General features: G+C 37.1%; 1 protein-coding gene across 1 annotated transcript in view; it reads right to left on the bottom strand.

The window, feature by feature from the left end:
- Positions 1 to 839: 839 nt before the first annotated feature.
- The window catches only part of PTPRC (protein tyrosine phosphatase, receptor type C), a 66,391-nt gene continuing 42,757 nt past the window's right edge, over positions 840 to 24,473 (bottom strand). The window contains exons 11-32 of the mRNA XM_009283217.2: positions 23,772 to 23,897; positions 22,325 to 22,480; positions 19,174 to 19,373; positions 16,715 to 16,775; positions 15,857 to 15,965; positions 14,599 to 14,630; positions 13,305 to 13,420; positions 12,669 to 12,759; positions 12,496 to 12,572; positions 12,232 to 12,268; positions 11,698 to 11,795; positions 10,611 to 10,736; positions 8,544 to 8,701; positions 7,936 to 8,071; positions 7,108 to 7,257; positions 6,615 to 6,705; positions 6,122 to 6,255; positions 4,965 to 5,099; positions 4,537 to 4,659; positions 3,940 to 4,118; positions 3,139 to 3,274; positions 840 to 2,092 (exon numbers count right to left, since the gene is read on the bottom strand). Of these exons, the coding sequence (XP_009281492.1) occupies positions 1,820 to 2,092; positions 3,139 to 3,274; positions 3,940 to 4,118; positions 4,537 to 4,659; positions 4,965 to 5,099; positions 6,122 to 6,255; positions 6,615 to 6,705; positions 7,108 to 7,257; positions 7,936 to 8,071; positions 8,544 to 8,701; positions 10,611 to 10,736; positions 11,698 to 11,795; positions 12,232 to 12,268; positions 12,496 to 12,572; positions 12,669 to 12,759; positions 13,305 to 13,420; positions 14,599 to 14,630; positions 15,857 to 15,965; positions 16,715 to 16,775; positions 19,174 to 19,373; positions 22,325 to 22,480; positions 23,772 to 23,897 (2,744 nt within the window). The 3' untranslated portion in view covers positions 840 to 1,819. The remainder of the gene's footprint in view (positions 2,093 to 3,138; positions 3,275 to 3,939; positions 4,119 to 4,536; positions 4,660 to 4,964; positions 5,100 to 6,121; positions 6,256 to 6,614; positions 6,706 to 7,107; positions 7,258 to 7,935; positions 8,072 to 8,543; positions 8,702 to 10,610; positions 10,737 to 11,697; positions 11,796 to 12,231; positions 12,269 to 12,495; positions 12,573 to 12,668; positions 12,760 to 13,304; positions 13,421 to 14,598; positions 14,631 to 15,856; positions 15,966 to 16,714; positions 16,776 to 19,173; positions 19,374 to 22,324; positions 22,481 to 23,771; positions 23,898 to 24,473) is intronic.

Genomic DNA, 24,473 nt, shown 5'->3' with positions numbered 1-24,473 from the left:
TAGCTGCACTGACCTCTTATTTTACTACCTGAACTAGCTAGAGAGGCTTTACAGTGGCCAAATCTTAGAAGAAGAAGAAAAAGAAATTAATTGTTCTTTGCCATCCAACGAGCACCAGCGAGTCGATCTGCATCCAAGGCTCTTTTTCCTTTCGATCTTCAAAGGTATGCTAAATTTGCAATTTTGACATGCTCCTCTAAAAATAGCCAACAGGCTTTGGGCCTACAATTTTTTTAGATTATCTTCACATTTAGTCTCAAGATCTTTTTCTCCACAGGTGACCCCCTCAGCTTTGTCAGCTTATCACCCGGCACAACGTCAGCTGAAAAGGCAGTTCGGCCGACAGCCGGGGGAATCCCACTGCCTCTGGGACTGTTTGCTGCCACGTACTCGAGCCAGACTGCCAGGAAGCACTCGTCTGAGCTGATAATTGCGAATGAAATATTTGATCTAGAGTGACAGCAAAATTAAATTAATGTGTTAGCCAAGTGTGACTGTAGGTGTTGTTTACATGGCTCGCGAAGTATTTTCAATTATGTTTTGTAAGGAGAGATTGGGACCATGCAGCGATAAACTAGGAGCACTGAATCTGTTGAGTGACTGTTCCTTTAATGACTTCAAGCAAAAGAAAAATGAAGTTTCCTTCCTCTGTAATGAGAGAATCATAACACTTACCTGGGTTCACACACAGTTTTATAAGAATTAAATAGTGTGTTTTCCTGTGGAAATTTGTAAATTTTATCCACGTATGGGATAGCACAAGATTTTGTGCATTTAGAAGAAAATTATCAGTTTGCAGAGTCCAATAGAACAAAATAATTTCCACCTTGTCAACTATTAATTATCTTTTTTATTTGTTCTAAAAACAGTAGGGTAAAATCCAGCAAGAAATAGTAAAAATATCACAACTGTAACACACAAAACCTCATAACGAAAAAAAAAATCCTGTACCAATTAAAATCTACAAGGTTTGGAGGAAAAATATCTAAGTATTTTCCAATTCTGAAAACAGGTCAGACGCATTCACGGAAGCAGTCCCTTTAAATAACAGTAAGCATAAGAAATAGATGTGCAAGCACGCAGTATTTTAAGCTCTAAGAGTAAACAGAATGTGTTTTCTATCAGAATCGTGGCAATCATTCAAATGCCAATCTCCAAACTCTTCTTTGAGTCTAAGATTGAAATCTCAGATTTATATATGTGGAGCAACAAGGACACCTTGAGGCAAGTTAGAAAAATGCAAAAATTTCTATTCCACATTGATATGGGAGGACTTACAGATTCCCTGTGAATTGCCACATGATGTAAATTATAAGCTCTTAAAGCTGTTCGGCAAAGTCCCGCAAGTTCCACAGAGTATTATTAAGGCAATGCGTGGTCAGCACTCCTGAAATGCTAGAATATATGCTTACCAGTTAGGTTAATTTACTTGCTAATAGTTTTGAAGACAGACCGGTTTTTGCAACACACTAATCTTGTTGTTCTGAGTTGCTTTTCTCCTTGTTACAGAAGTAAAAAAATTTCATGGCCACTACTCAGCATAGTATTACACTGTACATATTTTAAAAAAAAAGTATAAAAATAGTAAAAAGGTTTCTGAAGAAGTATTAAATGCAAATCTACACAAAAGTTAAACTTTCACAGTTCTTTGTTACTCTCTACAAGTTTCAAGTATTCGTTTAAATTTGTACATTTGAAAAACTGATATAACAGTAAACGTTTTCAAAAAAAAAGGTGGGAAGAGGAAGAAATCTTATACTTCTTATTTCATTTAAAATCTTTTGCACATGAAAAAGCACCTTTTTTTTTAGTAGAGGTTCTAAGTTAGAACTGGAGTTGTGGGGCCATTTGTAGAGCTTTCTGTTCCCTTAGTGCTATCTGCAGCCTTAGAATCATCACATACTTCAGAAGGCTCATTTTCCTCTGGCGTTGATGGGGTAAGATCAATAGCGATCAAATCAGTTTCCTGATCTGTTTTTTCTACTTCATTGCAAAATTCAACTTTATCTTCCTGCTGGCTGTTCTTCTTTATTTGTCCATTCTGTGCAGGGTAGGTACTGGCAATGGTGTCATACAGAAATTGGTAATGTTCCTTAAAGAGAAGAACACAGTGTGAATGGAATGCTCAGAGCCCAAGAATAAACCCATTCTTTCTCTGTTTTCTTAAATTTTAGAAATGTAACATGCAGTTGAACATGCAAGACTGCATATGAAACAGCTTCCACAGTTTTTGGCATACAGAATGTTGCTACTATGGTTTATTCTGATTTCATGTGTATGTAATGTCTCTGTAACTGCCTGCATCAGATGTTCCACGTTGAGTCACCCAGTACCCTCTTGGTTCACAAAGTCCCAAAAATATGTTTTTAAGAGTACCTAAGTCATAAACAACATGCATTGTAAGGAGTCTAGGAAAGTCATCTAATAACCTGTCCCATATCAATGCCACCGAGGTCTGGTTTGTTGGTAAATGCACAGTGTATGCCAAAGACACAATTCCTCTGGAGCGATTTAAACAAAACAAGTCGATGGCTGCTAGCCTGTGAAATGGAGTTAGCCTCCTAACTCTGCAGAAGTTAAGGGACACTGTGCACGTACATCCCTGAAGCAACTGCAGAAACATCAATTCATGCAATTTGTAATTTTATAATATGCACCCTTCCACAAAGGTGTTATAGAATTGCAGCTCTGGACATCTCACCAATGCCACCGGTCTGGTTTGTTTTTGTATGTGCAGTGTGTGTGCCAAAGACACAATTCCTCTGGAGCGATTTAAACAAAACAAGTCGATGGCTGCTAGCCTGTGAAATGGAGTTAGCCTCCTAACTCTGCAGAAGTTAAGGGACACTGTGCACGTACATCCCTGAAGCAACTGCAGAAACATCAATTCATGCAATTTGTAATTTTATAATATGCACCCTTCCACAAAGGTGTTATAGAATTGCAGCTCTGGACATCTCACAGACTCCTTCATTCTCATCATTAATGGCCAATTCCCAAGTAGTGGTGAGTGGCTGTGAATGTCCTGATCAGAATTAGAGTTCCCTATGCAGAAATGATGCGTAAGGTTACGAGGATATTAGTGACCATGATAAGTTATCTCATAATTTTTTCCGGTAATTTGTAAGATTTACTTACAAAGGTGGAGACCACTCCCAGCCTGGTGCGACGAAGAGCTTTTACTACTTGGAAAATATCTATTACTTCTTCTATTTCTGCACTTTCCAAGAGGGTCATTAAAGCGCAAAATACACCAGTCTGCTGTGATCCATCACTAGAAGATGATGTAAAATGTACACGTAAATTTAAAATGTAAAATCAGCAAGACCTCTGACTAAATGTTAGATTTATTTCAAAGTCTACATAATGAATTACATTTCCAAAACATTTTTTACTGCACTGAAATGTTACAATTAAAAATATCTGTAGGACACACACAAGACATGGTTTATCTAGAGGCTACCTGCATCTCATGTGGCCACTTAAGGGGTAAGAAAGAAATTAGAAGCTTCAGACTTACAGTCTCGAGAATTGTTAGCAGGATTATCCTCCGTTTTAGACGGTATGCAAGGCTATTCCTGGAAATGGTCCTAAAAAAGTGGGCTTATGTACTGGAGCGAGAGGTGAACCTAAAAGCTCTGCTGGGTCCTCATTAGTAGTATGCTACAAGAGCACTCTGACCTAGCATTTCTTCTCAAAATATGCATACCAGGCAAGAGCAGCTAGCTCTGACTACCTACTCCATGCCCACACTTGCGGAAGAGAAGCACTACAATCAAAAAGGTCAAGCTTGAGCAATTCAAGGAATCTTCTAGGGAGAGCTGAGTCTCCAGACACATGGAAAGGCTTGTGGGAAAAGGTAGGCATCCCAAAATTGTGGTTGCTATGTATATCCAGAACTTAGAGCTAGGTTAAGGTATGTGCTGAATTCAGACCCACCGGCAGTGGACAACGAGCGGGACGCTGCGGGTACTCCTGTTGTCCTCAGTGACTGGTCTGGCTGGGACTTTTTGTTTAAGGTTGAGAATCATGCTGACTAAATCTTTGGGGTTTTCCGGAACATCCAAGCCACTCCACTTGTGATACTGATACTGATACACCTTCTGTGTTTCTTTCGTCTGAAAAACAGCAGTGGAGATGTAGGCAATGTTCAGGTTAAAATAAAGATTCACGTAGTACATCTATTGCAGCTGATTTACAAAAGAAAAATTACATTCCTGAGGAACTGCATGGTGATGTGAGTTCTACCTCATGAATATGAGGTAGGTAGACATCCAAGCTTTGCTCAAAGTACAAAAGACAGCTGACCTCCTGAGACTGCACTATCACCATCTCAGCAATTCACTAAATGGGAAATCTGAGCTAATTGATAGCCTTTATCATGATTGGCTGCTGGTCTGGAAGAGAAAAATATTTCCATTTCTTAGAGCAGGAGGTAAGTGCAGCGGGAACCGTCCCTTCTCTTTCTTTAGGCTAAGTTTATAACAGGGAAACAAATTTAAAACTTCCTTTTATAATTTGCGAAGAAACTTTTACCTTCAGATGTGTAACATCAAATGCACGTATGGTATAGCTAGGACAACAGTTGACATCTGTCATTTGAACCTCTATGCCACCATACGTTTGTTTTCCTTCTCCCCAGTACTGTGCACAGAGCTCCTAAAATGGATAAAAGGACAAGTCAGTGCTTACCATTCAAACCTCCTTCTATTTTATCTTCCATATGCACTTACAGAATGTATTGACTTTAAAGTAGTGGGAGTGTCATTGCATTTTAAAATACAGCCCTCAAAAATTCAGTAGAAAGTAAATTACGGAGGTAAATAATAGAACAAATTATATTGGAAATCCAAATTCCTCATCCTATGAAACACGCTTAACTGGAGAAAGGGAATGAGAGAGTGCAGTGTTTTCTTTGCATATAGAGGACCCCTAATATGTCAGTGTGAAGATGATCCCCTCACCTGATCTCCTTCTTTCAGCTCTGTCAGCATAACAATGACTTTGACTTTTCTTTGGAAGACCATTTGCCAGAAGTCAGAGATAGTTTCCTGCAGTGGTCCCTGTGTTGCAATCATGGCTTTTGGACCCCAGTAACCCTATAAAAGAAATTTTTAATATTTTTTTCTTAAATTCATTTGAAATGTGATTGTCAAGCAACAGAACTCATTGTCATTTAAAGAATACCCAGTGAAATAAACTAATGAAGCCTTTTGTTTATAGGGAAAATATGCCTATCACAGTAGGTAATGGTCTTACAGGAATTCTACAAGCCAAATGACATTAAACTCAATCCTCCTAACAACAGTATCACTTCCAGATTGACAGCAAGGTATACTTATGCTGCAGTGGGTGAAACCTCACCCTGCCATTTTCTGCAAAGCATATTTTTAAGGGCTAAAACATTTAATTCTACACAGCTCTTTAATTTGACCACCAAGAAATTGAGTTTATACCACACAAGGTTGGTGCACCAGTCAGTTCACGCTGAGCTACCCAAAAGTAAAAATACATTTACTGTGAATATATATCCTAACTGTGCAGCATTTTAAAGGATTCAGATAAATCAAATTTAGCTAGTAATTCCATTAAAATCAGTTACTTCATTAGTGACCAGTAACTGCTCTCCTCCTTTTGGAGGTATATATGATACCAAAAAGCTGACGGCCCCAATTTTCACTAGTAGGGTTTTGCATATGTGAATAACTATACTCACATTTCACTAACAGGGAAAATATTAATACGGATCAACATGTACACAGGCACATGCCCACTAACAGAAATACATGTTATCATGAGGCCAGTCTGAAAGCTAGTGGTTTTAAACATAACAAACACACATGCAAAAAAAAAAAAAGTGTTTCTACATTTAGACTCACTATTTGAGATTGCACAGTCTAAAACCATGTAAGGGAAAAAGATTCATCTTATTGCTGCAGCAAAATTATTTTCATGATTAAAACTATAAATGGATTTGCCAATCGACTGTCAGATCTTTCTCCCTTATTCAGGTAAATCCTATTCTATTTGTGAAGCCAATAAGAGAGTAAGAGCTCAAGCTAGAATATAGTTTTAGCTGAAAGCTTGTGAAATACTTATAGTGGATCCTCTAAACACATACAGTTATGAAGGAAGCATTGATGTATTTGCTTGATTCCTCACAGTCGCTGTCCTCATCTGAGGAATCATCTGAATCATGTTCACCCTCCTTACCACATTCGTCTTCGTGCCTGATCGGCACTCGGTTAAAGTCATCTGCATGAGACAAAGTGTCACCGTCACGCCACACTGCTGGTCAGGTATAGCATTAGAGGGGGGCTGTCCCCACATGTGCAGGGGGAGAAACAGATAGAAAAAGGCCAGTCCTTTCACAACAGACTGCAGAACAAAGGCCACTTTATTTGAAATAAACTTAAACACTCCCAATAATTCACATTTTTAAAAACTCATCTCTTTTAAAACACTATGAGAAGTTTCTAATTTTACAGTGTTGAGAAAATTAATCAAATACATCTCAGTAAGGTAATTTACTATCCTCATTTTTTCAAAATTTAGTAGGTTTTCTTACAGAAGATAACAGATAAAATAAGGGAAGTTTCATGGAAAATACTTACATGGAATTATGGTGGCATTCCTATTTTTGCTTTTATTTTCCTCACGATGCCCAATGTTCTGTGTCCGCCACCCCTTATAGGAAGGTAATCTCTAAAGAAAGAGGATGTTTGGTATTACACTTGATTAAAATGGTTCCTGGAATCGTTGTCCCCTCTGGACATCCACACCCAGTCTTCATGCCCCAGTGCCTCACTTCTTACTTTAATTCTTTAAATTTTGGTCACATGTCGACTATAGTTTAAAAATGCCTGTTATACCATGTACAATGGCACAGGAAATCATGCACGTAGACACAAGTACAGGGATAAAATTTCATTAATTTACAGCTTTTTTCATGAAGGTAAAGAAACTGTTTCTGTGCCAGAGAAACAAAATAGCACAGAAGCAATCTATCATGTTGTCATGTATGGTATCTCTATCTCATGACTATTGTGCAAGGCACTTTCTAGTGTAAGTGGGAGGTAAGGGCACTAGAATGCAATGCTTATTTACCTGAAACTCTGCCTCCAGCAGAGAAGGATCACTCGGAGGATCTTTTCTTTTCAGATTGTTAAGATAGGAATGTAGTTCTGAGAGACTGACCTCTGTTTCTCCATACTGATTGTATTCCACTAGGGCTTGATGGATAAGGATGTACTGTGACTGGTGTTTCCCATTTGAAGAGTTTAAAAATCAAGTTATTAAAGAGTTAAAAAAAAAAAAAAAATTAAAACCATTATAAGAAACTATTACTCCCATGATGTTATTAGTGTTAATAATATTAAGCATTAACATCAAATAGGCATTAAATACAAGTATTAAAAATCAAATTAGATATTTTGGAGCACATTTAGTGTGTTGGATGAAAAGTGTTTTGCAAATAAATGTAATGTCATTCAAGAAATATGCAATTGAGATTTGAAAGATCTGCAAAATGCTTAAATAAGTTAAAAACATGCATTGCATCAGTCTGTAACTTTTGTTGTACTCTCAACTCATCTGAAAATCCCACCTAGACAGTTTTTAGAATTTGAAAATTATGTTTGACTATGCAACCTCAATTTTACATTTGTGAATTGTATGCCAAAAGCTGGATTATCAAATCTAAAATGTTCTTCTTGGCTTCTTTTTTTACAGCCTAAACTTAAAAAGTTGAAGTTTCTAAAACTGAAAAACTACGTTGGAAGTTTTTCTCTCTCAATATTTTTCAGAGCTATATTTTCTATGAACAACTTCAACTGAACTGTAGCAGTACCCACGACTGAGCAGCGCACTTCTGAGAAATACTGATGAAGCCCTAGCAAAGGAGAGTTCTAAGTGACAGGAGTTTTAACGAGATACCTCTACTTGAACCATGAGGCACCGCTGCCGACGCAGCTTCACAACATAGCCGTAAACATCCACTCTGCCTTCTGCGTCCAGCCCCTCCAGCATGGCATCAATTCCTATATATGTCCCGGTGCGCCCAACACCGGCACTGCAAAGCACAAAGGGATTTGGTTATCAGGAGGGAATGGCATATCCCAGTCCCACTCTGAGAGGGGAGCAGTCAGTGAGAGAGCGAAAGTGAAAATGTGTAACAACAGGATATGAAGCAACTGAAAACAGTTCTTGCTGTAAATTAATTGGCAACACAAACAATGATGAGTTTGTACTTTAAATATCTTTTAATGAAAGTAAGGCCAATATTGCCAAACGTGGTGCTTATAGCCAGAGTAGCCCGACGTTTATCTGGCTGCTTTCCAAAAGTCTACGTATCCTCAGATTTTATCGACCTGAATATCCTTCAGAAAACAGGCCTTTTTATGCATCTTTGGCTGCCTCACTCTCAAGTAATCATCACAAAATTTGGGATCAGCCAAACACCTTTGCCAGCTCCCTTTTCTGAATAGCTTCACATCACGTTCATTTAACATTAACATAATTTTTAAATATATATATATATTTACCTGCAATGAACCACTATTGGGCCACTAAAAAAGTTGCTGAGAGCATTAACTCTGCGTCGGAGTTTGAGAAGGAGATGCGGATCCTCAGGGACTCCATGGTCTGGCCAGCTTGTGAACTGAATATGAGTGACATCTCTTCCAGCTGTCCTTTCTGTTCCCTAGACAAAGTGAAGTGTGGGGTTTTTTTAAATATATATATACACACACAAAGCCAAAATCAAATGCAAATATACAAAGCAGAAGAAAAATAAAGGCAACAGCCATCAAATGTTTAAATAGAAATTTCAAACAGTGTGGCGTAATGTTGTAACCCCAATTGTCTCTCAGGTTACGACATTTTTCATATTCAAGTTTAATTAAAAAATATCTATGAATCAGGAATACACGACTCCAACAGAGGACAAGCAGGAGGTTCAAAGTGTTGCTAAAAATACTTTTTTCTCAGGTTAGCCTATGATTCAGAGTATAATATGTTTCCCCACTCTATTCATAAACAACTTGGCCAGCGTATAGCTCTGCTTACTTCAAGGGGTACAGGTTGGTAAGTCTTTTATGTCTCCTAGGAGTAGCCTACTGAGGGTAAAAAAAAATTAAAAAAAAAAAAAAAAAAAGAAGAAAAGAAACAAACTGTAACTCAGACTTCTACTGTTTAGAAGTAGATACAAGAAAACCTATGATTTTCAATGAGACTGACTCTCAAGTCACTTGATTAAAGATTAAAGCATGTCAAGTCTTGAGTCCTACTTTCATATGTTGCTGCTAGATTAAAAGAGAGGACATACATTTTGATAACCATGATTATAAAACAAAATGAGAAAGATCTCAATGGCGTTCTTTTACTGGGCAAGATTTAGTATGGCTATACGGGCATTTCCCCAGTAATTAACCCCCAAATTCTTACTCAAAGTTGAATTATCCAGTTGTGGCATGGTTATTCATACAGTTATTTGCCATTGTGTCAGTAATTATACATCACTATTCCACCAGAACTGCAGAAGTCTCCACTTTCTCGCTAGGGACCACTCTTAAATTCCACAACCAATATCAGTTTTATCTATATTAATATGATGTCAGTGGAACAGAGAGCAGACATATAGAAATCAGTCCTCAACCTGCAGCAATCTCTCATTTCTAATGTCAGATTGTTCTAGTCACAGAGCAATGTCCTTGTTAATAGTTAATTCTTAACATCCTGATATTCTTACTGTATTCACACTAAGTTACAACTTTCTTTTAATCAGACCGCTTCCTGAGTAAATTTTAATGCAACATAAGACAGCAGAATAGGAACTTCCAGCTGTAATCATGGATCAGGATGGGTGGAGTCTGTTGCTTGACTATTTTGCTGAAGATCTGTCAGCATATTTACTCTTTGAGTCTTAATGCTTTTAGCTATGACTTACATTCCGTTTACCCTCGCTGAAATATTTTCACAAAGGGCCTGAGAGAAGCATTTAGCCTTAGATGGCAAATTTTGTTCTCAATTACACACAGAGCAACTAATGTGATTTCAGATGTATAAAAGAGAGCAATTAACCAGCCTTAATGATTCTACATGTAGCCAAATGGTAATTTTAAAACACTTATGTTTATAAACGCACTTGAGATTACCAGAATTGGTAAATCTCCCACTGTACAATTATCACAAGGGTAGATAATGGTGCTCTATGAGTCACATTGATTTTACTTGCAGAAGGTTATGCTGAGATACACATAAACCAGTAAAATTTATGTGTTAAAGAACAAACTAAATATCTAAGGAAACAAGAGTATATTAAGTTTTCCATACTTAACAGCATATTAACAATTTCCTCTTAAACTTAGATTCCAGAGTACTAAGGAAAATATATTTTGAAGTTGGGAAATCTATGTCTATATTTCTTGTAAGGAATGACACCTACATCTAAGAAGTTTCCTCTTAAACTATTTGTTGCTTAGGGAAAAACAGCAAAGCATCTTTCATTGACAGATGACTCTTCTCCTCTTAAAAGGATCTCTCAACAATACCTACAGACTCCAAATAGACACTCCAATTCCAGTCAGTCTTACACTTTTGAATCAACTTACCTTTGTGATATGTAGTTTCTGAATTACATAGTCTGGACAAGTTTTACTTTCATTGATGTTCACAATGATGTCCCCATATGTTGCAGAGCCATTCTCCATTGACGGCCAGTACTGGGCACATTTGTTCTATGAAGATATGAAGTTAGGTGAGCAGCATGACAGCAAAGTGGCAGAGAGCTGAGAGCTAGAAGAAAGTCTGTTTTAAAACAGACGGCAACTCAGTATAATTTTTCCAACTTCTCACAGGTCTTGTCTTCTCCTGAAAAGGCTGTCACTGCCTAGGATGTCAGCGCTAAATAATTCCAAATATCCAACAATTTAGGTCTCTGACCTGAAGTTTATGTCCATGGAATTTATCTTGGAACATAAAGTGGGGAAAAAATCCTGTACACTAGTTGAAAAAGTGAACAGCTACTCTTGCTGTCGCCTGAAGGCTGTAGAAAATTTTGCAGCTACTTCTACGGCTTCTTTTTCAGTCTTTAGTGAGGGACGTTGCTCCTGCCTGCCTATAACATTAACTTGGGGATGCTGTAAATCTGCATGCTGCCAACCTTTTCATCTTTAAAAGCAGTTAAAACAGCAGTTCCCCTTCTTCCTGCTGTACCTGGAATAAGCCACAAAAGCAAGCCAGAAGCACCCAACCTTCCAGTTAAAGGAAGGGCAAAGAGAATGGATTAAAAAAATACTCTGTCTAGGATTTACTGAGAGCATTGCCAGGATATCAGAAAGTAATAGACAGGAGAAAAATACAAACCATACCTTTTATGACAAGCCTGTGAGGAGCTAGAGTTCTACCTTGAGCCCTTTTCTGGATTTATTAGCTGTAATTTGGAGGCTCACCCTCTGCTACTTACAGCTGTGACTAAAGTGACATTTTCTGATAAGACTGGTAATTCCATAAGGCAACACTGTTTTGGCATACTTTCCAACATAGGTTCTGCCACAACGAGAGAACAGCAAAGAATGAAAACAAAGTACTAAGAAGGAAATGTAATTCACCACAGCACAGCAACCCTTTCTGTTTTCAGACAAAAGAAGGACAGAAAGATGGATGGATGGATGCATGGATGGATGGATTATTTCTCACCCTCTTTCCTTCCTCACAGCGAGTCACCATGACAATAATTGTTGCCTTCTGTTCCCAAATCATTCTCCAGAAATCATCTGTGGTTTCATCCTTGGGGCCTAGCAGGAGATATTTTAAGGGAGTTTTTCAAAGGGTGCAGCTACAGGAAAAAACACTTGCCTTCTTGACATGCTTAGCCATGCAGTCTGAAAAGCTAACCAGAGATCACGCAAACAACAGGCACACACTTGATTTCATTATGACTGCTGCCATTAGGCTACAACATTTTAAAAGTCTCATATATATCTTTAATGCATAGCTGTGAAATCTGAAAACTTTTGGTGTAAAATTATACATCATGAGAAATCTGCCTTTGAAGTACAATTTATTCATCTTCACAAAATTTCCTAAGCAAAAGCTCAATGGCAACATTTTCATATTTAATTTCAAAATGTCAGATTTTCAATTTTTCTTCAAATTTACTAATACTTTTTTACTACTCTAACAAAAAATGGGTAAATAAAGAAAGCATATTCTTTTAAAGTTAAGAATTACCTTGTGCAGCAATGTATTTTCTTGGTTCTTTGAAGCCCTATAAAAAGTACAATGTTATCAACTTTTAGAAAGGAAGCATGAACAATTTAAAAGATTTGCAACTTTAAAAATAAAGTCAGTATGCAACAGTCCAATAATACCAAATAAACTACAAAGATGGAAAGAACTCAAATGGAAATCCTCAAAGGTCTTTGATGCATGAAATGTACAGACTACAGAATTTTGTCAATAGTGCCTAAGACATTTTAAGTGGAAGTCACTCACATCAATATAACTTGCATTGATATAGTCTGATCCTGGGTCTCCTGGGATCTCTGAGAGCTCAACACGGTTATGATCGTCTGTTTAAATAATTTAAAACAAAATAATGGTATTATCTCAAGGCACTAAGAAAACAAATATTTATAAAACATGCAAAAATTGTAACAAATACTCACATGGAAGGATATCAATGTAACGGTTTTTGTTCTGATTATGGCTTTTTTTGGCCTCCTTTATTGAAAATTTAGTGAAAACTCTAGGAATACTCTGTAAAATACAAAGTTTCTTTTATTAGGTAAGCCTATGTTTAAAATAGCTTCTACTTACAGTCAAATGCATATGGAAGAAATTTGGTACTACTGAGTCTGGAAGATAACATTCTGTTTCACACGATGCTACTTCATGCACTTTTTATATCTAAAATAAACAAATTTCTTTTCCCTTAATATAAATAATATATATCTCCACAATTATATATTATTTATATCCCCATGGCTATGCAGTAAGAGAGAGTATTAAAAATATGCATTAAAAGGTACTTTAGAATGAGAAGTATTTATACTGTGTATTTTATACTTCTGCTGAAAAACACCTTCAGGGAAAAAAAAAGTACCATCATCTTACAATTTGCTTGGTAGCAAAATTAACTGAAGCCTATTTGACCTCAGATGAGAATTCACTCAATTCTCCAGATTCTTTTTTTTTTTCTTATTTATTTATAACCAGTGCCTATACTTCAAACATGCTCTTGAACAGAATTCTTCCAACCACCTGGCTACAAATTTGTGGTATATTTTGAGCCAACGACAAACCTGAAATTCATCTAAGAAAAGTCTTCCTTCATCAGCAATCTTCCTCTTGTACGTGTCCAGCAATTGCTCCGAAGGTATTGGCTCTATGTTCAGAAGTTGCCTGTCATCATCTTTAACTGTGTAAAAACGTTGAATATTTATCGTTACTGACTTTGAAAATGTAGATTACATTTCAGTAAATGTGATTCTCGAATTGTCAGATAAATTAACAAAAGGACAAACCCTTGTATTTTAACTAAGCATGTTTATTTTTCAAAAAAATGGTGTCACTTGAGCCAGCTGTAAGCAAACGGGCCCTGGGAATAACAGAACTTGTTCAGCTCTGCCACCTGACAGGAGACCTCTCAGGAGGCGGCCACGTGCAGGGATGTTGCATTAACAGCGCTTTTGTACAAAGCAGCGATTGTCACATTCAGGTCACAGCAACAGCCCCAACACCCACAACAGTTACACGGCCTTGCCCTCTACTTCCATTCTGATCATTTATTGTCAGTGGTAAAATGGATTACTGTGCAAACAACCTACCAACGTAACAACAAGTATTGCCTCCTTTTTCAAATTTTCTCCAACTTATTCTCTGAGTTGCAATAATCTGTAGTATCATCTTGATAAAGTAATGATTGAACAAGTTTTAACACCTCTAACTAGACTTTTATTCATTTTTCATTTACATTATTTTTTTTTTTTTAACAACTGTGTCTAAGTAAATGGATTTGAATATCAACACAGTATTACTTCCCATTTAATGTAGTTAATTTCTGTGGGCTTGAATGTCATAATTTTTTTTTTCCTTGAAGCTTTCTGGTATTGTCTGATTCTGTCTTGCTTCATAGGCTTTGAAATCTTGTGCAAAAAGTTGTACATAATGTTCGGTTTCAGTCTTTGGGATTTGAAAGCCTTCAAAATTTTGCAGTAAAAAACGACTGGCTTATGCTTAAATTCTTGCTTTGAAAAAGGTGCACAGGAAAGGGAAATTCTGGTTGAAGTTGTATTTGATTCTTGACTTACCCTCAGGGTTAAACATATGACAACCGTTGTCTGGGATAACAAAATTGGGTTTGTAATTAAATAATAAATAAGAGTTTTTCAAACACTGATAAACTTTCAGTTCATTTAAGTATAAATACTTCTGCTGTGTATTTATTGAAGTTGTTTTTTTTTCCTCCAAATGAGGTGTTATCTTATTGATATCTGTAATCTATGTATACAACCTAGAATGTAAAAAAATCCAAAGGTGACAGCAAGACATGTGACTAACTTTATTTCCACTTGCTAAATATATAAAGATACTCACCTGCAACAAGGTTCACGCCTTCAGAAGAATTGCTGTAAGAAGCAAAAGCACCTGTAAATGCTTTGACTAGTAAGACACATATATGATAATGAGTTAAATAAAAGCAGGTTTGTATGTGAACACCAAGACTGTTCATAACCAGCAGACTGCATTGAAAGCTCTCTGTGAAACAAGAGTGCTACAACTGGGACTTACAGGCCCTACGCAGGGGTGGTTGGGATCCTTGTCTTCCTACTCTGAGCACTACTGCGGGGGAGAAACAAGGGAACCACATCAAACAACTTTACCACTTGCATAATTTTGTCCATATCACCTGCAGCAAACATTTCTTTAATTTCTTCACTGGAGTGACTGCTCACACCATCTTTGTTTCTCTTGCTAAATAAGTGACAAAAAACTAACACATACGTAAAATATAATGAAATTAAGTTTAAATGCTAAGTAGCGAAGAACAAGCCAGACTCTCTGGAGCTGTACAAGCAAAAATTAGTTCTGCTTCCCTAAGCATAAAAGTTCGCATCTGAGCAAGAGCAGCTCCCTGTCCCCCTAAGGGGAAGAGCCGGGGGGGAAAGGGGTTGGAAGAGACGAGTCCCCAAGTTCTGCTGTTGCCAGAGGGCTGAGAGGTTTCTGAAGAAATTGCCCTAACTCCTCCATTTCTACCAGCAACAAATGCCCCCTCACACGTTGCACCCCCTCCCTTCAGAGCAATAGCAGCAGTTAGCCTGGCTTTCCAGGGCTCTGGCACAGTTGTCAGGGAAGGCAATGACCATTCTTCCATCGCCATCCACTGTCCTACAGAACTGCCAAGTCACCTAGAGATGACTATAATAAACAAAGCCTCCCTGAGATATTGTTTCAGGTGAACAACCACCTGAAAGAGTTCCAAGAAAGCGTGTACTATTTTCATTACTTTTAACTTAAATCATGAAGGAAAGGTTTTCCAGATTTTGTGAATGTTTTTTCACAAAACTAGTGACAAAACATTTTGTTCTAGCAGATCAGTCCTTCTGTGCCCTGAGAAAGGGTATAGCAAAGAGATTTTAAATCTATTTCATTGTATTTGCATTGCCAGACAAATCACCAAAAATTTAGTTTCTTTTGAAAGGATTAAAAGATAAAAGGATGTCTTTCCCCAGTATTAATGAAACACCAAACTTGTAACATTTTTGCACTACCCGTTGGGAAATCTTGTGGAAAAATAGAAAGCCTCCCCCCGCTCCCTGTTTATATAAGAGGGGGAGAGAAACACAAAGCTTACCCAAGCTTTTTTTTGTGAAGATCATAGATTTTGTACAGAACCAGTAGTAAAGCAATTGATGTCACAACGATCAAGAACGCCAAGAATATAATCAGGGCTTTAGAATTATCTAGCCACAGAAAAAGAATACATGTATTATTTCTTGAACACATAATTAATGGCATTTTAAAATTACTTTTTTTTTTCCTTTTTTTTTTAATTCTGTATACTTCCTAGAACCAGGGCTCATTGATTTTTTTTTTGTGAAAAGAACTAAACAATTATTTTGAAGTGTTTAGTTTAAGTTTGTTACCCTAAAGAGCCAAAAACTTTTAAGCTCACAGAAAGGGAGGGAATTTTATTTCTTCATTAAGAAAACTTTCACTTAAACTCTCCATGTCCACCTGTCAAAATGCTACAACTCACTCACTGGTTCGGCATTACCATGGTTGTCTCCTGCTCTGTGTGACCTGTACATCTGAGCAGTGGAGCTCTCAGCTGCTCCTGATCTGGGAGTTGGGAATCCCTGACAAGTCATAGATGTTCAGCTCCTGAAACGCAGGATCTGAACACAGGAAAATAATCCTAAAGTGAATAATTTAAGTTAGAGAAATGAATTTCGAGTTGCATTTGAATGTTTCCTGACGAAACCACAGCTGTGTAATAACTCTGAATTACAGTCAATGACTCGTCAACATGATCTGTTATATTAATGCTGAATGAGGATATTATTTTTTCAAATGCAGATCAACTATTAACTATAAAAACAGGCAGTTTGGATTTTTAATTAGGAGCAATTGTAACGGAATTCACAATTTACACTATTACTCTATACTATGCTAAAGTCTAAAAGTAAAAATGCTGTATATATTTACTTACAATTGGTTCTTATACTCTTCTTTACTGGCTGCCCTCTATGTTCTCCATTAAACACTAAGATCTGCATGCAGTGGGTGAGGATAATAGAGATGTTAAGATATAACAAGTAAAAATTTCTGCATAAATTTTTTTAAAAGAGCAAAGCACAATGGATATTCAAAATACATCCATCTATTTTCAATGAATCAACCTCATTGACAGCAGGATCTGCTGTCAATCTTTGTATAGCCATTTATAGTGCAGCTCAGGTTTCCACCTAAGTTACAGCAAGATCTGGATCCAAAAATATGTAGATGACTGGAAAAAAAAGTTAGTGAAATAGGAGACACATTTTACAAAATCAAAATCAGATGCATCTCAAGGAAAAAATCAAATTTACCTCTTATCAAATAAAAATCAAATCTCTCAAATCTGAAAAATAACCATGCAATATGTAATAAAACATCATTATTTTATTTGCTTCAACACTAAATATACAAATAGTCAACTGAATTGGATATATTTAATACAAGTTCCTGTATGGGACGTAATTCATAAAAGGTTAAATTATAGAAACCAAAATAAACTTTTAAATAAGCTGCTTTCTTGCAACATTAACTTTTGGGTACTTTAACTGGTGTTAAGATACTAACTTTGTTTAGATGTGTTTATATTTCATAATATAGTTTACATTTATCCAATCTTTTAAATTTCCTTAATAGAAATTCCTATCAGATCTAATAGGCAGCTTGAAGTTTGTACATCAAGTATTTCACACTTTTCTTGCGAAGAAAAATTAATCTTAAGATTAAACTTAAAAATTTAATACTAAACAGTGGAGAATACAAACAGGATTGAATAATAGTCATTTTAATAGTAATATTCTCCTGCTGCAAATCATCCAAAAGGGGAGGAGACGGGCTTTCAGCACCATTGCTGACTGCAGGCTGAGAGCCTACCCGATCCCTTAAGAGAAACCTCTCCTGAAGACTCAGAGGACTGTGACCCAGCTCCCACACTGCTCTAAAAGGCCGATGTGTTCAGGGGGTTGGTGGTTTCTGAATTCTGCAGCTGGGAAGAAAGCCATGGTAGGTGACAACATCCAGAGGAGTAGCAGAGGTGACAGAGAAAACAAGCAAGAACCTTCTCAAATAGCGAAAGCCAGAAACCTAGTGCAGCAGTCGGGGTCAAAACATCACTAAACCAGAAAGTATGCTGGGTAAGCTTCTGTTTATTCCCTGAACAATTCAGTGTGCAGATAGAATCGTGACATCTGCCAGCTCTCACAGGTGATCTGGGTTTTTTCCTTGATCCTTCCATAACTTGACCCAGAATCCTTTCATTACTAGTTAAGGCCATAAGGCTTTCTCTGTTTTTCCAGTAAGAATCGGACAAAATAATTTTGAAGCAGAAGCCAGGGTTTAGAGCCAAGCAGAAGCCGATTTCTTCTGTAAGGCAAACTGCTCACTGCAGGCAGCGTACAAAAAGCTTACAAGAGTGCAGGGGCAATGCAGGCATCTTTTGCTCCTACAGGACCTCGTCTTTATTTTCCAAATACAAAGCTTTCTGAGCAGAATCTGTTGGAAAAATACTGACAAAGCCTTGGAACAAATTCTAGACTACTCAAGTTCTCTCATACTGCATTTCCTCAGGAAGACACAGAGAAAAGAGGAAGAGATTGTGGAAAATGAGTGAAACTGGTTCCTAAAAGTAATAAAACTCCGTCATTCCTACTGGTTACTTTCTTACCTAAACTTTACTGAGAGGAGCTATCAGGATATAAAAACATATTCCTACTCGCAACATTAAGGGGATCACACAAGACCATTGCCTTTGCAAGCAGCCAAAAGGCTGAAATGCCCGAAAGAAGAGAAAATAGCAGGAGGTCTTCAGGAAAGTGAAGCTTGTAAACAAAGCATGATATATTTTGTATGGAAACGAGGACTGGCTTGTAAAAGGCTGATGTAAGGACATGCGAAAAGTTCTGAACTGCTTTATGCTAACTAGTCCCTGAAACATCAAAAGTCTTCACAGTGAAAAATTCTGAGCAATTTATTTCTGAGCAATTATCTCAAGACTTAAATCCCATATTTATCCTTTGATTGAAATGACAGTCACACATTCATTAAATGAAATGTGTTTTAAACACTAAAATATCAATTATACTTCAGAAACTATTTTAAAACTTATGAAAACCCCAAATCTCTCTCTGTCCCAAGTACAAACAATCTATTCAGCTTGTATTTTTCATGCTGTCAGAACCTATGTGGAATAGCACACAAGGGATTGATTGATAGGCTAGGCACTTATGCATTTTACTTCCGAAGTAATAGCTACTTCTTTACATCTGTGGCCTACAGATCCACAGATTAACTCCTCTGCCACTATATTTGCCTTTTTTTCCTAAAATCAAGTATAATATGCTTAAACAATGAAAATACAGCGATATTTTATATATTTAATTTAATAAGCCTACTTACCGCAAATGTATAGTTTGTCAGGTACGAGAGATTTTCTTTTCTAAAATCACAATGATTGCCCCTGGATTCCTTTGTTCTATCATTTTCCCAAGTCAATTCAAATACTGTTTCTGCTCCATACACTCCTTGACTTTTGCACTTAATTTGGACAGCATTATCAGCTGTCAATCTTGCATTTACATCAGTCACTGGCTGTGGTTCTGTTCACAAAAGAAGTGTTACTGGTTCTATCCTCATCATTTCAAACCAAACATTTCAACAGCTCTATGTGTTCATGTCTGTTTGTTATCTTCTCTCTCAATAATTTCATACATTTTCTGCCTTAAAAATTTCAGTCCCAATTTAACAAGATAAATAAAATCAATTTTGAGTTAACCATAGGCTTATCTGAACTGGAAAAGATGTGAAGTGGAACTGAAAAGGCTGGGAAGATCAGAGCTCTGCTGACAGTCAGACTGCAAAGACAGTATGATGGCAACTCACTCTCTTGCATTTGACATCACTTTCTCATTTGAGGAACATGGGACAACAGACAAGACAGGGGAACAACGAGTTTTCTGTGTCAGTGTATGTTTCAAAACTTCTGTAAATGAAATTTCCTATCAGGAGTTACTAGCATATTTTAATATTTGGAATAGTATCCTTTTGCTTAAAGTGTCACATTGTCTTAAAGCTGGCCTAAAACTACAAAAACTTGCTACTTTTTAATGATAAGGAATCTGTTAAGTCTAATCTGTGTTTTCTAACTCTAATTTTGTATGTTGTAGCAAATGGGTTTCAGACTGGGGGCACAGCCCAAGGGACCTTTCATTGAGAGCTTATAAAACCTTTCAGAAGGTAAATAACCTTCGGCGTAAGGCAGCTCCATTAGCCACGTTTCAGTAGAACACCACCATGGAAATTTTCTTCAAAATCACTTCAATTTACAAGCTAGCATATTTGAAAAAACAAACAAACAAACAAAAAAACCCAAAAGGTAAAAGGCAGTTGCAGTTTTCTTCATATGAAGAGCTAAGATGTGTGAGGCTTTATGAGCAGATCAAATATCCCATGTGGGGAGTGGCAGGATATTTTACGTGGCTGAGTGTGCGGTTACGACGTATCTGCTCAATTTTATCCACAGGGCAGATTTGTTAGATTCCTATTCAGCATACTACTGAAAGAGCTGTGACAAGGAGAAAGTGAGTATTTCTGGAGGCAATGTGTTTATTGAAGATGAAAAAATATTTTATAAAATGTAGGCTTTTTCTACTTCCAAGGAGTTGTGCTCTACTGATATATTCTCTTGTTCAAGAAGCCATAAAACTCTTCCATTATCTGCTTGATCATGTTATCAGCTGTTGTAACAGAAAAGGCTTAATAAATACCATTAATTCATGAAGGCAAGCAACTTGTTACTTTCTCAAAAAATAAGGGAACTGAGGTTGTTTTCCAGACCCATAAACTTATATTGTGGACTGTAATCTTCACCTGAGTTATTAAAATATGAGTGGAGCCCCAAAAAGTGGGGGCTCCAAAATATAATATGCTCAAACTCGATTATCATAGAGAGAAAAATCATGATCATGCTCAAATTAGGGCTGTCTAAAAATTAAAGACATTTTTCAATTTCTGTTACAGTTAAGTCTCAGAGAAAATGGTTTACATTATCAATCAATTCCTTTATCAGCTTTTTTTTTCCCATGGGTCTTCAGGTGATAATTTTGATCCCTGTATTCTTCCAACTAGAAACTAAAATTTGGTAGCTCCGTGACCCAGAGTAGGGAGATTCCAATGTTTTCATGGATTTTCTACAAAACTGGATACAAAAGCTCTGTATATTCTGCAGAGGGATAGGATTCAAATTCAAAACAATAGTCTGCCAGAAGCCCCTGTATTTCCCAAAGCTCTACAGAAACACATTTAATAAAAACAGCAGTCAGGTTTAATGTTCTTATATATCCATTTCTACATACTTTTCAGGAGTGCTAAAAGCAACAAAAGATTTAATTATTCCTGCTATTAGGAAAAAAAAAATCACCACTTTAAACTATCATTACATCACTAGCACAAGAATAATATTTTATTTTTCACTAAAAAAAAAAATCTTTTGCTTATTTAGTGAAATTAAAGGAAATATTATTTTAGTATTACCGGGTAGAAATTAAAGGAAATATTATTTTAGTATCTTACCGGGTATAAACCACCATAGTTTCCCTATAGCTGTACCTCTATATTAGCTGAGTCTGGAGATGGTGGAACTAGAGCTAAATAAGTACTGGAAGAAATTAGATAAACATGGGGGTTTGGGTGGTTTTGGTTTGGTGGTTTGTTTTTTTTTTTCTCTCAAAGAAGGAATTAAAACAGTACGAGGCTCTACATCTGAAGATTAAAAGGGGGAAAAGCCACCCAACAAAATAGAAAGGACTGCGTCTCTATTACACCTTGTCTGCATCAGGAAAATATCTGCAAAGTCTGTTGGGTTTGGGGGGTGTGTTTTTAGCTTTTCTTGTAGTTCTATCAATTGAACATGTATGGCAAACAAAGACTCAGGACCACAGGGGTAAGCTTTTGAAAGTATAGCCCCAAAAAAGTGCACAGATCTTTCTGACAGCAGAAGGGTTGGCACACATTTGGCTTTAACCTAATGTGGAGTCTTAGAAGCCGACTGTGTACATGTACATCCAAACTAACCGAAACCCGGTACAGACATCAGTATTGGTGTAGCCCGGGTAATGCAGCTCTGCTTTGAGCAAACAGGCAACTACAGAACAGAAGGTACTTTCTGCACGTCTTTGTACCTTTCATGCCACAAAGAAAAAACAAATGTTTTGCATTCTCTTTTTGTTTAATTTGAATCTTTTCTTTAGTTTGGGACATAATACTTTCTAAAATCTTATCAAGAATTTCAAATGAATGCAGGGGGGGGTTTAAAAATCTAGTATATATAAGAAGAATACTAATACTAAATGCATAATTAAAAATAGGTTAACATCAAGTAATTAAAAAAGAAACACTAATGATATGAACGTCAATAAAATTCTTTTAATGTTAGTCAGTTACTTGGCTAATAGTAATAACATATAAACTATAATGAAGTACAGTAAGAAAGTACATATTCCCTGTGCTACTATCAGCCTTGTTCGTAACAGTTAGCAAACAAGAGACTTACCTGCTGATTTTGTTGTAAAGTTACATTCTTCAGTTTTTCCCATATAAATGTTACTACTATATTTGCTCTTTGTATATGGAGTCACGGATACAGAACCTCTGGTATAAGGTTCAAATTCATGGCAAGTAAAGTAATTCGTGGTGACAGCTATTGGCGCTAAGAAAAAATGAAAAATGAAATTAATTAATGAAATTTATGTTAGGAGCACAGGAACTCTTCATCAGAGCTACCTGAAACCACTGACATGTACTTCTATTTTAATTACCTTGTACTTGGTTGGTTTGTTTTGCTTACTAATGCTAAGTGAAGGCTCAGGAAGAGGAAGAAATATATTCCCCAACCAAAAAGGTAGAAAGTTGAGGTTTTGTTCTGTTTTGTTTTTTACTTTCTCAGTATGTCATTTAAATAGGTGTGATTAAAAACTAACACAAAGCGCATTGACAAAGAGAGGCTGATACTTTCTTCTGTGTTCAGCTTGGGAAGGGGTTAGAAGACAGATGTCAAAAGTCACTCTGAACACTGGGCAAGTCTGTTCTGGTACGATGTGAGAGACGTCGTGTGCTTTCAGTAGTGGCAAGCAGGACAGAAAGGAATTGCACAAGAAGCAACATGAGTGAAGGTATTGCCCACACTGCAGCTGGGGCTTTGGTGGCTTGGGGAACTGGGGAGCAATGGCCTTTCCATGTTTCCTTCTGGCTAATTCAGATGTGACCTGCCTGCACCTTGGCATACTACCTCGGTCTCCTACACTGGCCAAGCCAGGCCAGCCACAGAAACTGGTGCATGGGGCTGCCACCCTTTTGGGTAGTGGTCAAATTCGGGGCATGGAGAATGGGAGAGATTATTTGTATCTGGGGAGCACATGAGCGTGACAGCCTTTGGTTTCTGTGGCAGTCCAGGTTTACAAAACATGCAGTATGTGAACAGAAAGAATGAATTAACCCAGGACTAGCTTAAACCTGACATATATTTCCTGGAATCACATATCAGGCTCTTCATTTTCAAAATGAAATTTTTGAATTTCCTCTTCATTTTCCAGTCCTTGTTATGAAGAAAAGCTAACACCTGGAAAACATGGTCCCAGTATAACAGATACAGACTTATCCATCTAAATGTAAGGTGGCCTAAAACAGCATATCTGAAAGGAGTGACCGTTTAGTAGAAGACAACAACCTGGCTTTACCTATCTAAACACGTATATGGTAACTGCCATACTTAGGACCCCTGACTTTTACATACATTGCTGTTACTCAGAAGGCAGGTCCCCGTCTTCTCAGAGAATATATTAACCAGCTATAGCAGCATTTTCTGAGACAGAGCACCATGCTACAACCTGATGAGGCGACTGAAAAGATTCCAATATGGTTTGACAGTGTATCATGCTTGGTGCTCTCTAAATATTAAAACATGCAATGAATTATTCAATACTGAAGGGGCATATACTTACCTTTCTTATTGCATTGCACCATATAGCCATCTATAGGACCCTTTGAAACCTTGCTAGGTTTTTTCCATGTCACTAATACACTTCTGGCATCACAATCTACTGTAAGGTTTTCTGGAGCTTCTGGAGCTGTTGTAAAAGAAAAATAACGGGGAGGGAAGGAAATGTTTGAATAAAAATGAAGAATATTCCTCTTTTTACCTACTTTGATTAAATTAAATTTCATTGGATACTAAAGCAAGATACCAACAACATGTAATATTTTTCGTAGTCTATTTCATTCAAAGAAGTTATACATAAGTATAAACTCAGTATATGTAAAAGCATCATATTAGAGTAATTTCATAAATTTAATTAATTCAGGACAAGGTGAATAGAGCAATATTAAAAACAGTTTAATAATTGAAATAAAATAATAATAATAATAATAGTAATAACAATAAGAATAATATACAAAGCAAGTGATGCACAATGCAATTGCTCACCACCTGCCGACCGATGCCCAGCCAGTCCCCGAGCAGCGGCCCCCCCGGCCAGCTTTCCCCAGTTTATGTACTGAGCATGACGTCACATGGTGTCCCTTGTCCCTTTGGCCAGTTTGGGTCAGCTGTCCTGGCTGTGCCCCCCCCCAGCGCACCTCCAGCCTTCTCAGTCGGTAGAGCATGGGAAGCTGGAAAGTCCTTGACTAGTGTAAGCACTACTCAG

This window comes from Aptenodytes forsteri, unplaced genomic scaffold, assembly GCF_000699145.1.
Source record: "Aptenodytes forsteri isolate BGI_AS27 unplaced genomic scaffold, ASM69914v1 Scaffold181, whole genome shotgun sequence".
NCBI classification, from domain to species: domain Eukaryota; kingdom Metazoa; phylum Chordata; class Aves; order Sphenisciformes; family Spheniscidae; genus Aptenodytes; species Aptenodytes forsteri.
The sequence above is the reverse complement of the archived record's forward strand: the minus strand, read 5'-3'. Positions and strand labels throughout refer to the sequence as shown.